Here is a 15,763-nt window from a genome sequence, read left to right as displayed (position 1 = left end):
TGCCACACTTTTTCCTTCCCACAGACTTCCCACTGAGGTGCCTTGATACAGCACTCTGGGAACAGCCTATTCGTTCAGAAATTTCTTTCTGTGTCTTTCCCTCTCGCTTGAGGGTGTCAATGATGGCCTTCTGGACAGCAGTCAGGTCGGCAGTCTTACCCATGATTGCGGTTTTGAGTAATGAAGCAGGCTGGGAGTTTTTAAAAGCCTCAGGAATCTTTTGAAGGAGTTAATTAGTTGATTCAGATGATTAGGTTAATAGCTCGTTTAGAGAACCTTTTCATGATATGCTAATGTTTGAGACAGGAATTTTGGGTTTTCATGAGCTGTATGCCAAAATCATCAGTATTAAAACAATAAAAGACCTGATATATTTCAGTTGGTGTCCAATTAATCTAAAATATATGAAAGTTTAATTTTTATCATTACATTATGGAAAATAATGAACTTTTATTACATATGCTAATTTTTTTGAGGACCTTTATATATTCCTTTTCTGATTATCAACTAGCTTTATTAACTTGTGTTAATTACAACTTTTCCATTGCTTCATAAAAAAACAAGTAATTCAAGTAAATCTGCTTTCATAATTGAACACAGTAATACCCCACACCATCTGAGAGAATGTAGTTGGGATTTACTGGGTGGACTATTTCTTGGCAATGGGTGTGACATCATACACCTCACAAGGGCAGGAATAATTTGATGCAAGTAGAAAAGTTTTGGGTGTCTACCAGTGAACAAGTCATGTTGTGCACAAGGATCACTAAAATTGGAGACTGTTCAGGTTTATCACTCGTCTATGTTCCTACAGATGCTTTCTTACTGGCTTACAGTGGAAAATATTGTTACTGTCAAGTACCATGAAGACATCTGAAATAGTCTATAATAATTGTTAGACTAGGGTTTAATTGTCAAGAAGCCATATTACCGTACGTCCAATTACCTTCATACACACACTCATACATTATATGTATAATACTTTTTAGCAGCTATGATGTAATTACTCTCTTGAGTGGGCACTTATTTTTAAATGTGATTTCAGGCGCAACCATGCTTTTGTCGGATTAACTGATTGATATCAGCGTTCATCTTATCAAATAATCTCCTTTTTCCATTGTAATCATCTGCAATTCAACTTTAATGATTGGTCCCCAAAAGATACACATAACAGGATGATGTAATTTATAAAAGCATCACCCATTGTAGCAGGTTGTGAGAATGTCATAAAGTAAAGTTTTTTTTGTTGGATTTCTCTGCGATCGACAAAGGAACATCTTACTAATAGGCCTTCATCGACAAACAGAAGAACAAATCATCAGAGTAAAAAAAAAAAAAAAAAACTTGTATAACCTTTAATTGTATAGCCTGAAACATATTGTAAAATAAATATGCAGATGAACAAGACCACAACCAAAGCAATAAATGAGAACATTCTATTTGTCAACACATTGTGGAAAAAACATCAACTGAAAGTGCAACTTTAAAAGCTCTGCATTTAACTTTTTAAATACACTGGGCACCATTATGACAAACATTATTGCTGCTGACATCCAAAGGGCCATACTTCAATAGGTTCCGTGACGTCTGACCCCTATCTGCTGCTGTCCTAACAGTGATGCTAAGTTTAGAATTCCACGTATGCTGGACAACAGAGATGGTTGATGTTGTGGGTGTGCTAGAAAGGGCAGCACACATATTGATTTGATGATAATTTTATCCAGTGCATAAAGTGATGTAAAGGGCACATGGAGTATGTAAGAAAGTGATACAGATTCTTTGGCATTTGTGTTGGTCAGCATTTACATCACAAAAAAGATAAAGTTCTGTAGAAGTATTTTATATTTACAGGACCAAACACAGTAAAGGATGACTAATCTTGAGGAAAACATTTAAAAAGGAATTAAATTGTATTATTGTGTACAAAAAAAAGGTTAACACTTGCTTCAGCACGACTTACAATTGGAACTCTCTTCTTAGGTTTCTTTAGATGATTATGCCTAGAACATGGCTAAGTCTCTGAACTAGTATGTGGTTTGCTGGACCTAAACCGAGACCTCCCGGTTTTAAGTTTGATAGCCTGGGCTTCACTGCTCCTTCTCTGCGACTTTATTCTGGATGTTGGTAAAGCTAGCCAGATCTTCTAGTGTTTCCTTAGCTGTTTGTTTGAGAGCAGGATGGCGGCTTGAAGCTAGATGGGTGATACGACTGAGTGGGAAAGAGCCGAGAAAATCAGTGGTCATGTGTGACATGACGTCTCTCTCTAGCAGTAAAGATTGAAGGAGCCTCAATGACTGCAGACACACTTCTGGGTCAGGGTCTGCGGGAGAGTATATCATGGGGTTAGAGAGCCATCTGTAATCCACAACACCAGAAGTTACCAAACTTTTTTGTCAACATGAACACTACATGGAAAAAAATTATTGAGATACATGACATTTACACTAACAGGGATGCCAAAGCATTCTAAATACATAGATATTAATAGGGAGTTCTAGGGAGTTCTTAGGGTGCTTTAGGGTTACAAGTGCTGGTCATATAATTAGAATATAATCAATAAGTTGATTTATTTCACTAATTCCATTAAAAAAATTAAACTTGTATATTATATTTATTCATTACACACAGACTGATATATTTCAAATGATTACAGTTTTTTTATTAGCTTTGGTAGTATTTTCACAAGCAAGGTGTACATTTTCAAAACTCATAGTGCTAATATCACATCAGATAATCAAAAGTTCACTTTCGTCAAACATTGCAGCATATTTTCAATTGTGTTAGTACAATACACAACCACAAATTTTCACTACACAAAATAAGAGTTTCATCTACATAAATGTTTCATTCACAGTAACCACCTTTCATAAATCTCTTACTATCAAACTTTTGATTTGCATCTCTTCTCATTCAGTTTAATACATTTGTCTATCATTTAATCCAACTGATCATAATGGCTAATCAAATAATCATTTGGTACACATATAGATTTCTTTAGATATTGATTCTATAGACGTAGTTTCTACTTTGTTTTCCATTTCTGATATGGATACGTATTTAATATTTACGTAATTATTTACGTAATACGTAATAAATTATTTTTTACATTAAAAGCCATTTATTGTAGATTATAGCCACTATGTTCAAAGTGTGTGTGTGTGTGTGTGTGTGTGTGTGGCCTGGTAAACTCTACATTATGGGGACAAAATGTCCCTATAAAGATATCCTAAATCCTTTTCCTTGCGGGGACATTTTTTTCCTCCCTATAAGGAAACAAGCTTATACAATTTTTTTTTTTGAAAATAAAAAAATGCAGAACGTTTTGTGTGATGGGTAGGTATAGTGTAAGGGGAGAGAATATACAGTTTGTACACTATAAAAATCAGTACGTATATGTATACCCAGATGTGTGTGTGTGTGTGTGTGTTTGTGTTTGTGTTTGTGTTTGTGTGTGTGTGTGTGTGTGTGAAAATAGCGCAGAATAGAGTAAAAGGGATGGATAAGACGGATGGAATCAAATTGAGCATTGTACATTTAGCCCAGATGGGTAGTGCATATATTAAGTAGTACCGTTACCAAGGTGATAAAAGCACCAAATTTTACATGAAGCTTCTTTAGGACCTCCTGAATGATTTTAGCAGAAATATTGAAATTTAGTGTCAAATCACTTAAAAAAACAATATTCATGAAAAACGTTTTTGTTTTTGTTTTTTTCCTCTCAAATAAAAAAAATAAGACCACTGAATAAGCTTCCTTTTGTTAATTTGTACCCAGGCTAGTAGACCACCAAGACACCTTAAACCAGGGGTCCCCAATCTCGGTCCTGGAGGTCCGCTGTCCAGCAGAGTTTAGCTCCAACCCCAATCAAACACACCTGAACCAGCTAATCAATGCCTTTATAGGACCTAGTAAGGCATTGATTAGCTGTTTCAGGTGTGTTTGATTGGGGTTAGAGCTAAACTATGCAGGACAGCGGCCCTCCAGGACTGAGATTGGGGTCCCCTGCCTTAAACCTAAAAAAACCTGTATAACAGGTGGAATTATTGAAAAAGGCAGCAAAAATATTTAAAGCTGCCGTCCGTAACGTTTGCACTCTAGCAGTTACTAAACAGAACTGCACGTCTTGTGGAAGAATATAGCAGCCAGAGCTACTTTTCTCTGTTTATATCTATGGCGAGGCACGCAGTGACTGTGCTCCTCCCCAGTGGTTCCTACCAGACTGATCTGAAATAGTCCCAATATAAACATTTATTATAAGTGTACCATAATGATTCAGGGTAAGACAAAAACACCGTTTGGGAAATAGATTTACGTTGTACATTCTCATTATATCTTTTTTTGTAAATCTTGAACGCAAAAAAGTTACGGACAGCAGCTTCAAATATTACACTAATATTTTAGATTACACTTGCTGCAAATTAGATTTGCTGCTGCTAGGGTGCGTCTAGATTTCTAGGCTAGTCGAGCAACTCAGGGCGACTTAAAATTTTTCCAACTAAACTCTATATTGGGAATGATAAATTGCTAACAATTTTGCTCCACATTCTGCTTCTTTGCACAAATCTTGCCACCTAAAGTTTTAAAAAAATCAAAGCATATGAAAGTGTCAAAGACAAACGTATGGAATGCTGTTGAATCTGGAGGGGGGAAGCCAATGAAACCCCAATGACTGGATATTTGAAAGTGCTTCTTCTGTGAGGGTGGCATAGATCAAGGTGCTGTCCACAACCCCCATTGTGAGTTTTGTGAGTGCGAAACATACTAATCAGTCTCTTCTATAGTTAACCTAAAAAACTTAGCTGGGACTTCTCTGTAAATTAAATTGGGAATATAACTAATGCATATATGCTATTGATAAATATTGTAGTCTGTCAGAAACTTGTGTTAGTCTGTGAAAATATTGTGTCAAACAGGCTACAGAAATATTGATCTTGAAATTGATAGCCTTACCCTGTACATTTAATGTAATGTCTTGTTTTATGGGTTTCCTTCCAAATCTCTTCATGAATTACAGTTGGTGCAAAATGCAGCTGCTCGAGTTATTACCCAAACTTCCATTTCTGAACATCTTACTCCTGTTTTACAATATTTGCAATGGCTCCCAGGTAAATTTCACAAAAATGTCAAAATTTTACTTTTAACTCATAAAGCACTTAAAATCCTTCATATCCATTTTTTTTTTTAAATTTTTCGTTGAATACTGGTCAAATTATATCCATAAACATTCTATTCTATCTATAAGCTTAGTACACATTGCTTTCCCAAAATGCATGTTTAACTTTAAACTGTACATAGAGAGATGGTGTTTGTGAAAAGGCAAGATGCTTTGTGCAAGGGACAGTGTTGTGATGCCATCTAAGTTTAAGAGACCTCTCTCAGAAACTCACACACAAACATATCCATACACACCTTCCAGAAGGGCACACAGAAGAGGTAGAAGTCCAGGACTCTCACTTATAAACTTCAGTCCGTTCACACTGATAGTGATGTTATATAAAGCCATTAGCATCAATCTGCATACACAAAAAAGGAAGTTTTTAAAATAAAATATTTCAGAAAGCAGCACATAACAACTCAATTTATTCTAAGAAACCCGAATTTAAACGTAAGACTGCATATTGGATAAATTACATAAGTGTCCACAGCATAGAAAAGGAAACATCATTTAAAAATTGTTAAAAATGTCATGTAGTGTAACCGTTATGTAAAAAAAAAAAACTCTGATTTTCCTTCACATCTTTTATTTATTTTTATTTTTTACAAGTAAATAAAATACAAAAATTACAAATATTAGTCTATTTTGAAGTTGACATACACTTTGAGTTTTGGAAAGACTCCTGGTTTCATTAGTCCCAGTAGTCGCATCAGAGTACCCAAAAGGATGTGGGCAGAAGAGGACAGGAAGTCTCGTCCACAAGACACAGCAGCTACATCTAAAAACCAATGAATAGATGAAATTACCATTTATAATGTTCTTGAGATGGCAATATATAAATATGTCATGACAATTGAAGGGAATTAGTTTTTAAAACAAACTGTGCCCTCACTGGTAACAACGCCAGCCAACGCCAGAACGAAATGATGTTCATGCGAGTTGTAACTCTGTTGTGGCTTTGCATCATCATCCAGAAACTTGATGAAAGACTCCAAGGTTTGACCTGCTATGCTCAGGAAGGGCTCCAGTTTACCCTGTGAACACACCCAGTTGAGGTAAAACAATTTTTCTTTTTTTTGTACACAAAAACAACAACCCAGATTTCACTAACTAGATGTCACCACTTAATAGTGTCTCCTCTCAAAATGGTACAAACTTACATCAGCCAATATGTCTCTGATCGCTTCCTCCTTTTGGGATGCACTCCAGAGCAGGGTGCAAGACGCAGCACCCAACTCAGTACAAAAGCCTTTCTGTTGCTGCAGCTGCTCTCTGCACTCCCATAACTGCTGCTTTAGAACCAGCTTCTCCTACAAATGTAGGAAATACATACATTACAACCTTCTTGACTCCAAGGCTCCTCATTGCCAAAGATAATATTCAAAGGTCCCTGAAATATTTCTGGTACATTTTAAAAAATGTGGGGAAATATAACAAATAAATATATATATTTGCATATATTAATGATTAAATCAAATAATACATTAAAATAAACTTTATAATACTAGAAGTTTCAATTATTTCTTTTTATTAGAAATTAATTTACACAACTTTTCTAGTTTTTTAATTTTTTCATTATTTTTTTCTCACAAATTTCTACCTGATAACATATTTTAGGGCTTGGCAACATACATATTAATGTATATACAATTGGGTTAGTGTTTAAATTGTTCATAACCTTTTTTTTTACTGATTTGAAATCATTGTAAGGTAAGCCATCCAGCAGTCCCCTGGGAAGAGTGACCAGGCCCTCTAGTGGGTCCCAGCACTATGGTTTAGAACCATCAAACTAGTTAATACACCAATCAGGTATAACATTATGACCACTTTCCTAATATTGTGTTGGTCCCTCTTTTGATGCCAGAACAAGTCCTGTAAGTTGCGAGGTGGGATCTCCAAGGATTTAACTTTTTTGTTCAGCACATCCCACAGAGGCTCGATTGGATTCTGATCTTGGGAATTTTAAATCATTTTGGTACATGTCAAAGTAACATCTACATGGGTGGCAGGACCCAAGGTTTCCCAGCAGAACATTGCCCAAAGCATCACACTTCCTCCGCCAGCATGCCTTCTTCCCATAGTGCATCTGGTGCCATGTGTTCCCCAGGTAAGCAACACAAATGCACCCGACCATCCATGCGATGTTAACAAAAATATGATTAATCAGACCAGGCCACCTTTTTCCATTACTCAGTGGTCCAGTTCTGATGCTCACGTGCCCACTATTGGCCCTGCTTTGCTGTCTAATATTCCAAAAGGTGCCATGATGAAAAAAAGTGTTATTCACTTTCTGTCAGTTGTCATAGTTTTATGCCTGATCGGTGTAGATAAGTATATAAATGCAAAACTATTTGTGCAGAAGCTTTCCTAGAATCTTCCAATAAATCACAAGGTTTCTTTTCAGTGTGGTCTCATACTTTTCTTCACTACTTTATTTTAGTACCTGTCTCTCTCTTTGACTGTCGCTCAGTGCAGCCTCTAGTCTGGAGCGGATGTGCAGACAATCATCTCTCTGTTGCTGCTGCTCACGGTCACTGCGTTCTTTAACTATATAACAATCATCAATAGATACATTTTTATCAAGTCAACAGTCAGAATTAAAAGGTGACAACATTAGATTTCCAATATTATAAACGCTGTTAAACAGGGTTGTGCATCATTCAGAACTGAATTTCCAAGAAATTTCAGTAATAAAAACAAAAAACAAACCTTTAAAACTTAAAAAATATATATTATTATTATTATTTTTTTTTTTTTACAGCGGGTGCCATTGGAAACATGGTAACTCTACATACATTTCTCTGCCGCTGCTCTGAATAAGTGGAAGAATGCTTAAATTTTTTCATAATGCATAAACTGGTACTTCAACTTCCGTTTAAGTGTGAACCCTGTAATTCGAATTCCAGCTCCTTAATTAAAAGCTTCAGTTGAGCTTTATCTATACTATATAGATGTCTATAGCATGGATTAAGGCCATATTGTATTCATATTAGTCCATATTCTTTTGTGTCATAGCTGAGCAGTTACTATGAAAGAGTTTTTGCTTACATGCGTCCAGAGACCGTCCTTTGTGGAAAGTATCAATAAAGTCACTATTGATTACTTTTGGCAAAATCTCTCGTAGAGTTCTGACTTCTGCCTCCAGTTTCTCCAAGTCTCGTTTTCGGACTCGAACGAAGCAATCTGATCCCACATCCTTTAAACATACAGGATCATTTTGTTTTTTGTTAGAGGTAGACAAACGTTACAGTGTAAGTCTGACATTGGACAGGGCCATCATCAGTTGTATGCACGGTTCAAAACCCCTTCCTGACGTGTATTTTGTATAATTAAACGTGTTAATGGTGGGACACTGACATCTTGTGGTAATGGTGATGCTTGCTTTTATCTTGATGTAATTATCCTAGTTTAAAAAGTCGTTAGAACAGAGAGTGGGTCTTGGAAAACGATTAAAATACTTTTGTGGTGACAACATTTATTTGAAAATGCTTGATATGTTTACATGACTATAGAAATATCAAACACATATATTTAACTAGCATACTAGCTTGCTTAAACTTGCACAAAAGCCTCCTTTCCCTAAACTTAAACTAATTTCTCAACATCAAGCTTGAACTTGTAAAAATGGTAAAGTTACCTCTCCTGCAGATGACAAAGACGCAACATTAGCTGTATTTGATGTTTTCATTTTAAAAAGTGCCAATTTGATAACGTTGGACGAAAGACCTCTGACCTATTAATGTTTAAAAAGATATCTTTAGCGCCCCCAACTGTTCGGCGCAAACCATATCATTTTCACCCATCCCCCAAGTCGAGAACAGACAGGGATGACTCCTGGACATACCGTGATTTTAAGCCAAGTAAGAAGGCATTTTCCTGATTCATCATATTAAAACACCATTCATATCCGAGAAAATACTTTTAACCCTGTCCCCGCCCCTAAATTTACCCATAATCTACCCATAAAATCACTGGGGAAATGATAGGTGACAGCTAAATCTGGCTTGTCTCTCAAATCTGATTGGTTAATGGAATGCTGTTTCAGGATCAGCAAAGTTGTACTTCTAGTACACGTTCTATTTTAGATGTCATCACATATAAGATAACCATTCAGTTTAATTTTAAACAGTCACGTATTAATATGTTCTGTGAAACGCGTATTTTGGTTCCAAACCGAGTTCCTGAACACGCCTGGGGAGAATCCATGTCGGGGTTTCCCACACGTCATTCTGTTGTCTGGGTCAACCCTGATCCACAGCCCCAGAAAAATTCCAGCACGGGATTTCCAAGCAGCCACTCAAGATACACATTTTTGAGAGAGTGAGCGCGACTCACTCGCAGACAGTTCAGTCTCTCGCTGCTTCCTTTGTGTATGTACGGTGCTATCTGAGCACACACAACGCCTTGCTCAACCCTAGGGCCGTAATAAGCCAAGTAATTCGGTTTTTCCGCGACACAGCAGAACTGCTGGAGCATGTCTGTAGAACTGCAGCCCGGTTTCTCTAACGACGAGGTTCTGAACATGCGTTACCCGCTTCACCGCGCATGCAGGGATGGAGACATCAGCGCACTGTGCTCGTTGCTTCAGCGCTCCTCCAGCCAGGCGGACCTGGTTGCCGAAGACTTGTTTTACGGCTGGACACCCATTCATTGGGCTGCACACTTCGGGAAGGTAATAGAAACACATTATTTACGTTGGTGTATGTTTTCTTCTGCAGTTCTTTTTTCCAAGCACGGTGGCTTCCGGAGACAGAAGTGTATGGGTAATGCAATGAGTGTAACGTTATAGTGTATGGGAATACAGAGGGTGTAACCTCACTACTGAGGCATGTTGTCATCACAAACTGTGCACATAAGAGACAACGTAACGTTATGTTACCGAATCTCATCAATAAGAAATTGTTGCTGTATCGCCTGGACGATTAGGCCATCGACAGAAAACTGGTTATATTCGGAGCAGCTGCGTCCAAACTCGCATGCTGGGTAAGAGCAGAGATTAATCACTTAATACATGTTTGAACTTAAGAGTTAGAGCACTAGGATTGTATCTAAGCGTCAGTGGCACTAATGTCGTCTTTCTATCCAAAGTGTGTAACGTGCATGTTGTAACGGATAAGCCTTGCTAGTTGTTAGGAATAGAAGAAATTGAGCCGAGTCTAGACATTACTGGCTGTTTCTTTGTTTCTGGATCACATTACTTGGAAAAATCAACTTGCATGGACGGTGGCCAGCGAAGCAGCAATACCAGGCGCCAGCACGCATAGGCGCGAGCTCACGGATTCATTCATTGGCTGAGTGAAGACCAATAAAACACTTCGCGCCAAAACCGCCAATTTAAAATCCAAACTTTTGATGCCATGCATTTTGAATACTGCACAAAAAACGTCAGCAATGTCCAGTAGCTGATCTTCGTTGTGCCGTTACCATAAGTTAGTGTCTAGTAGTTCACAAATATGCGAACCACATTGAGTCCATCAGCAAAAGAAATGCTGCAGAATCCAAATTCACTGCAGAGTGGAAGTGTTTACTACGTTCTTGACAACCCTCAATGACTCTTTACACATTTGATGGTAATGTTGGAATATAATATTGTAATATTTAAATTTGCATTATCTTAAGTCAATTATGTGATGTAACATTATAGACAGTTTTGTTGTAGTGCAGAAGGCGTTTTGCATATGTGTTGAGAACCTAGACTGTTCAAAGATATGGACGACTCGACATCATCTGTTTCCGCTTGCCCGAGTTGAATCTTTCAGGCGGTGTCATGACAAATCCTGTCCTCTATGAAATTGTCCGCAAGGACCCCCCAGAGCGATTCTATTGGCTGAAATAAATTTTAATATGTAATCTGTTCAGAGCCTGATTACAATTCTTACAAAATCGCATTTTGATTTTTGCTGTTTAAATTGTATTAAAATAGTCTTTAATGTCTTACAAATCATATACTAGTACTATATAACTATACGTGCTTATATAAGTATATAGAATATATACAAGCATATCTCGTATATAATCTATTTATTTTGTGCACCTGTTCTGTATATTGCTGTTTTTTTATATTTTTATTCTTTATTCTTTACATTATAGGTAGGCATACTATGTCATGATTTTGTATTGGTACTTAGTTTATCAGTCGAAATAATTCAGAACATGTTTTTGCTCCCATTATAGCAATCAATTACATATTTCAAATAAATGTGTTCCGTGTGTACTTAGTATGGCAATGAACTCAGTTTATTTTTAAACAATTGCTTGTCCAGAACCATGTATAACAACTTTTGATCAGGCATTTAAAACCGCTACCAGCAGACGAGATTTCGCAGGCAGATAGGATTTGTCCAAGGGAAAGAGTCTAAGAGTCTAGTACTCGGAAAACGTTCCACCCCTAGGGGCTGCCATTGCTAACCAAGCCATCACCTGCTGTTAGCATCCCATTGACTCCCATTCATTTGAGTCACTTTGACAGTGAATAACTTTACATCTGAGACGTTTAAAGACTCCATTTGTCCATTGTTTATTTCTAAAGAAACACTACAATGCATAAAAGGCTCCATTACCTTGTATCTTACACTATCGCCCCGCAGAAGCTGTTTTTGTAAAAATAGACTAACGATTGCGGCATAACCAACGCGACTCTGTCGCACAGATGAGAAATTACCGTAGACAGGAGGAGATGATCAGAAGCAATCTTTTACTGTCTATGAGACAGTCAGGGGGACGTGGAAACATAAAGTCCGATAAAGTCAAGGGAGAAGAATGGGGAGAAGCCCATAGTGAGCCAAAAGCAACGGAACAAAACATTTAAACAACGTGATTCAGATTTTACTTTCCACAACTACTAGAAGACCTACAGCTGTCAGACAGGTTGCTCGCGTCACATCTACGTCGTCAAGCTCAGTCTGAGCCTTCGCAGTTAGCCTAGCCATCAGGAAGTGAGTGCTTCTAATTGGCCTCACTTTCCGCCGTTGAAGTCTATGGGAACGCTCTGTCCATTTCTTTTACTGCCTATGGATTTGTCATGACAGCGGCCTGCACGGCGCTGACATCTTGGGACCGAGTCTGCGCAGTAGCGATTTCAGGACCGGAGTTGCGCAGTAGAGAGCAGGAAGTACAGTCGCAATATCAAAAGCCTGCCCACACTCACAGATGCAGAACAATTCATTATGTTGGTGTGAAATAAACAGTTATGGAAATGTAGAAATTAAAGCTAAAGCTCCAATCTACTCTCAAAAATGCAGAAAAAAGTCTGTTAGTGCCTCAGTGACAACTTCACTCAGAGATGATGTCGATCTCAGCTAGGGATGGCTCGATACCACAATTTTGGCTTCGGTACGGTACCACAATCTAATACCGAAGTACCGATATTAAATCGATACCACACGGTGTGATATTAGCGCGGGTATATTGCACGTGAATGAGTACAATTATGCAAGTTTTGAGTTTATAAAGTGGGAAATTACCACAAATGTTTATTAGTAAATTAATCAGCAAAGCTTATCACATCAAATCATTCATTTGAAAACTTTCTTGCGAGAAATAATTTCAGGAAAATATCTCTCAAAATGAGCAAATTGCTTCTGGTTTCAAAAGACGTCGCACTACACTAAAGCAATCAGCACAATCCGATTCAACATTTCACGCTCGTCTCGGGATGGAGAACGGAAATCATTTAAGCGATTTTATAGCATTTCGCAATAACAGTTACAGGAGTTGTGAGCTCATAACAACGACACACACACACACACACGCCTGTAACTTAAAGCTCGCACATTACACATTAAGTTTCCTTAAACAGTCAAATACACAGAATTATGTACAAATGTCCGTCTTTAGTGAGTATTCACATAAACACAGGCGGTTGTGTCTAACGCGGATGTAAATAGTGCAATAGTACGAGTACAAATATTATGAGATCTAAATGTCATTGGTTGGAACGAAAGCTGGAGATTGTGATATTCGATCTTATGTTAGGCTGTGTGTGTGTGTTGATCAGTGTTAAAAGAAAATAAATGTCTAAATGAGATGGTTTGAATGATCACTGACCTGTCGATCTCTTCAGAAGTCTTAAAGTCAGGATAGTGACAGATGCTTGGCTAGATTTGAAGGATCTTCATCAGTTTTATAAGCAAAGTAATTACAAATTTCACTTCTACTCCTCTCTTTATTAATTCGTTTTGGGCATCTTGAGTGAGATTCGGGGGCGATCGAGGCGCGAAAGCTTCAGTTTCTGAGAGGGGTACTGCAGGCCTGTTTCTACGGAAGCTTATTGCATTCACTCAATCTACTGTTTTTCTGAATTAATGACTTAATTACCTCAGAATTATGAGAGAATTTTTCATGAATTTTTTTTGCTCTGTTTTTCTGAATTAATGACTTAATTTAAAAAAAAATATATATATATTTTGTTCTGTTTTTCTGAATTAATGAGATCCCTCAAAATCCTGCCAAGAGCTCTATTTTAGCTGGATTGCATGGAAGTAAACATGTTCCGCCTTTCAAATTTAATCCAGATTTATTTTACTTTGGGTTTGAGACATTGTCTTTAAGTAGCCTAATAAAAATGTTATCGTTTTTAGTGCATCAACTTTGTGCAGACACCTCAAGACAGCAGAAAAGAACATTCTGATCTGCTTGACATTGCTATTGCACTCCATGGGGATCCAGTATTTTCAACAATTGCCTGATTGTCTTTTGTGTCACCACGTAGCCAGGCTGAATGCATTTCAGATGCATCATCTTAACACGATCACATAGTAATGCGTATCAATAGTACAAGTGCGAAATCGTGTGGAATGTATATCGTCTGGAAAGTATATTGTGTGGAATGTATACTGAGATAATGCAAGTGCTACGCAGTCTTTCGCGTGCATATGATATTCTCTTTATGGCGTGCTATGACATGCTCTTGGGTAGGTTGGGGGTGGTGGGTTTGTACGTATAATACGCCATAAAGTGCGTATCATAAGCATGTGAAAAACTGTGTACCATATGCACACCAAAACTCATTTTGGCGTATACATTCCACAAGATTGCACACTTGTACTATTTATATGCCTTTTTAATGAGATCGGGCTCGCAAAGCATACCATATCTGATATGGAGAAACAGGCACTTGATTGACGCACTAAAAACAATACCATTTATATTACATAAAGACAGCAGCAATGTTTCAAACCCAAAGTAAAATAAAACTGGATTAAACTTGTAAGGCGGGACATGTTTACTTCCATGCAATCCAGCTAAAAGCAGGATTTTGAGGGTTCTCATTAATTCAGAAAAACAGAGCAAAAAAAAAATTTGAAATCATGGAGGGGTCTGAAATTGTCATCGTAGGTGCATGTCCACTGTAAGAGACATGATCTAAAAAAAAATCCCAGAAATCACAATATTTAAAAACTATTTTTTTTATGATACAGCTGCAAATAAGTATTTGAACACCTGAGAAAATCAATGTGAATATTTGGTACAGTAGCCTTTAGCCCCGTTTCCACCAAAATTACCCGGAACAATTTGTACCAGGAACTTTTTTTACAGGAACTTTTCTCCCCCCAGACCTGCTACTGTCTGTGTCAGAATCTTCCATGCAATCCAGCTAAAAACAGTACAAAATAAAAAAAATTCAAGAAAAAAATAAGTCATTAATTCAGAAAAACAGAGCAAAAAAATTCTATTCATGAAAAAGTATCTCATAATTCTGAGATAATTAAGTCATTAATTCAGAAAAACAGAGTAAAATTTTTTTCAATAAGCTTCCGTATGTTTCAAACACATTACCTCATTTTTTTTTTATGCCAGCATTCATTATGGAAAAAGGAAAAGGCTTATTGGTGTAACTATTTTAGCGCCTAAGCTTCCACAGAAACTTTGAGCAAAGAACCAGTCCTGTGAAATATCTATGTCGTGTTTTCCACACTTTAACACATTTGTCACTGGTTCAAATCATAGACCGTAAAAAAATAAATTAATAACAAATAATTTCTGTTTAAATTCATCAGCTTTAGTATATTTACTGTTTATTTGTGATGAGTATTCTACATGTCTTTGCACCCCTGAGTTTTTTTTCCACCTCTTATTCGGCTGTTAAGGCTGACGTCACCCGGCAGCGCTTCTGGGTCCAAACGCTCTCTTATACCACAACAAACGGTGCTAATATACACACACAATGTGGTTTAATACTACAAAAAAAGTTATAATAATAACCTTTTTCTCCATACCAAAATTCCAGATGGCCAGACAGTGATTCATCTTTTATAAATCGTTAAAATATTAATGTCTGTAATGCTGTGACCATAGAGAATGTTGTGTAGACTGTAAGTATTTTTTTCTATTAAACATCAAACATTTAAAAAAGTTAAACATTTTAAATAGTGCTCATAAACGGGCGTCAATGGCATTCTCAAGTGAAACGAGTTGAGGCTTGGACCCAGAAACGGCGTTCCTTACGCCACGACTTAACAAGCGGATTATTTCATAGTGTGTTGTTGACAACTTGCCATATATTTTTGTCATTTTCTCCTCTCCCTCCTCCTATCTTAGTTCCCAAATATTAGATAATGAGAGGAGTGTAAGTGTTTATGCTCCTAACATCTGCTGATTATTCACATT

The 15,763-nt window shown here is 37.2% G+C and overlaps 2 protein-coding genes across 2 annotated transcripts in view; one reads left to right on the top strand and one right to left on the bottom strand.

The window, feature by feature from the left end:
- Positions 1 to 1,309: 1,309 nt before the first annotated feature.
- hsf2bp (heat shock transcription factor 2 binding protein) lies at positions 1,310 to 8,925 on the bottom strand. The gene is made up of 8 exons (XM_067442722.1): positions 8,793 to 8,925; positions 8,204 to 8,351; positions 7,599 to 7,702; positions 6,316 to 6,465; positions 6,048 to 6,189; positions 5,816 to 5,933; positions 5,410 to 5,513; positions 1,310 to 2,320 (listed from the first exon to the last, which is right to left on the bottom strand). The coding sequence occupies exons 1-8, from the start codon at positions 8,841 to 8,843 to the stop codon at positions 2,088 to 2,090; spliced, it is 1,050 nt and encodes a 349-aa protein (XP_067298823.1). The 5' UTR covers positions 8,844 to 8,925; the 3' UTR covers positions 1,310 to 2,087.
- A 542-nt stretch (positions 8,926 to 9,467) lies between these two features.
- The window catches only part of ankrd10a (ankyrin repeat domain 10a), a 28,333-nt gene continuing 22,037 nt past the window's right edge, over positions 9,468 to 15,763 (top strand). The window contains exon 1 of the mRNA XM_067441530.1: positions 9,468 to 9,827. Within this exon, the coding sequence (XP_067297631.1) occupies positions 9,630 to 9,827 (198 nt within the window). The 5' untranslated portion in view covers positions 9,468 to 9,629. The remainder of the gene's footprint in view (positions 9,828 to 15,763) is intronic.

Source organism: Pseudorasbora parva, chromosome 4 (genome assembly GCF_024679245.1).
Source record: "Pseudorasbora parva isolate DD20220531a chromosome 4, ASM2467924v1, whole genome shotgun sequence".
Lineage (NCBI taxonomy): Eukaryota > Metazoa > Chordata > Actinopteri > Cypriniformes > Gobionidae > Pseudorasbora > Pseudorasbora parva.
This window is presented reverse-complemented; position numbering and strand designations above follow the sequence as displayed.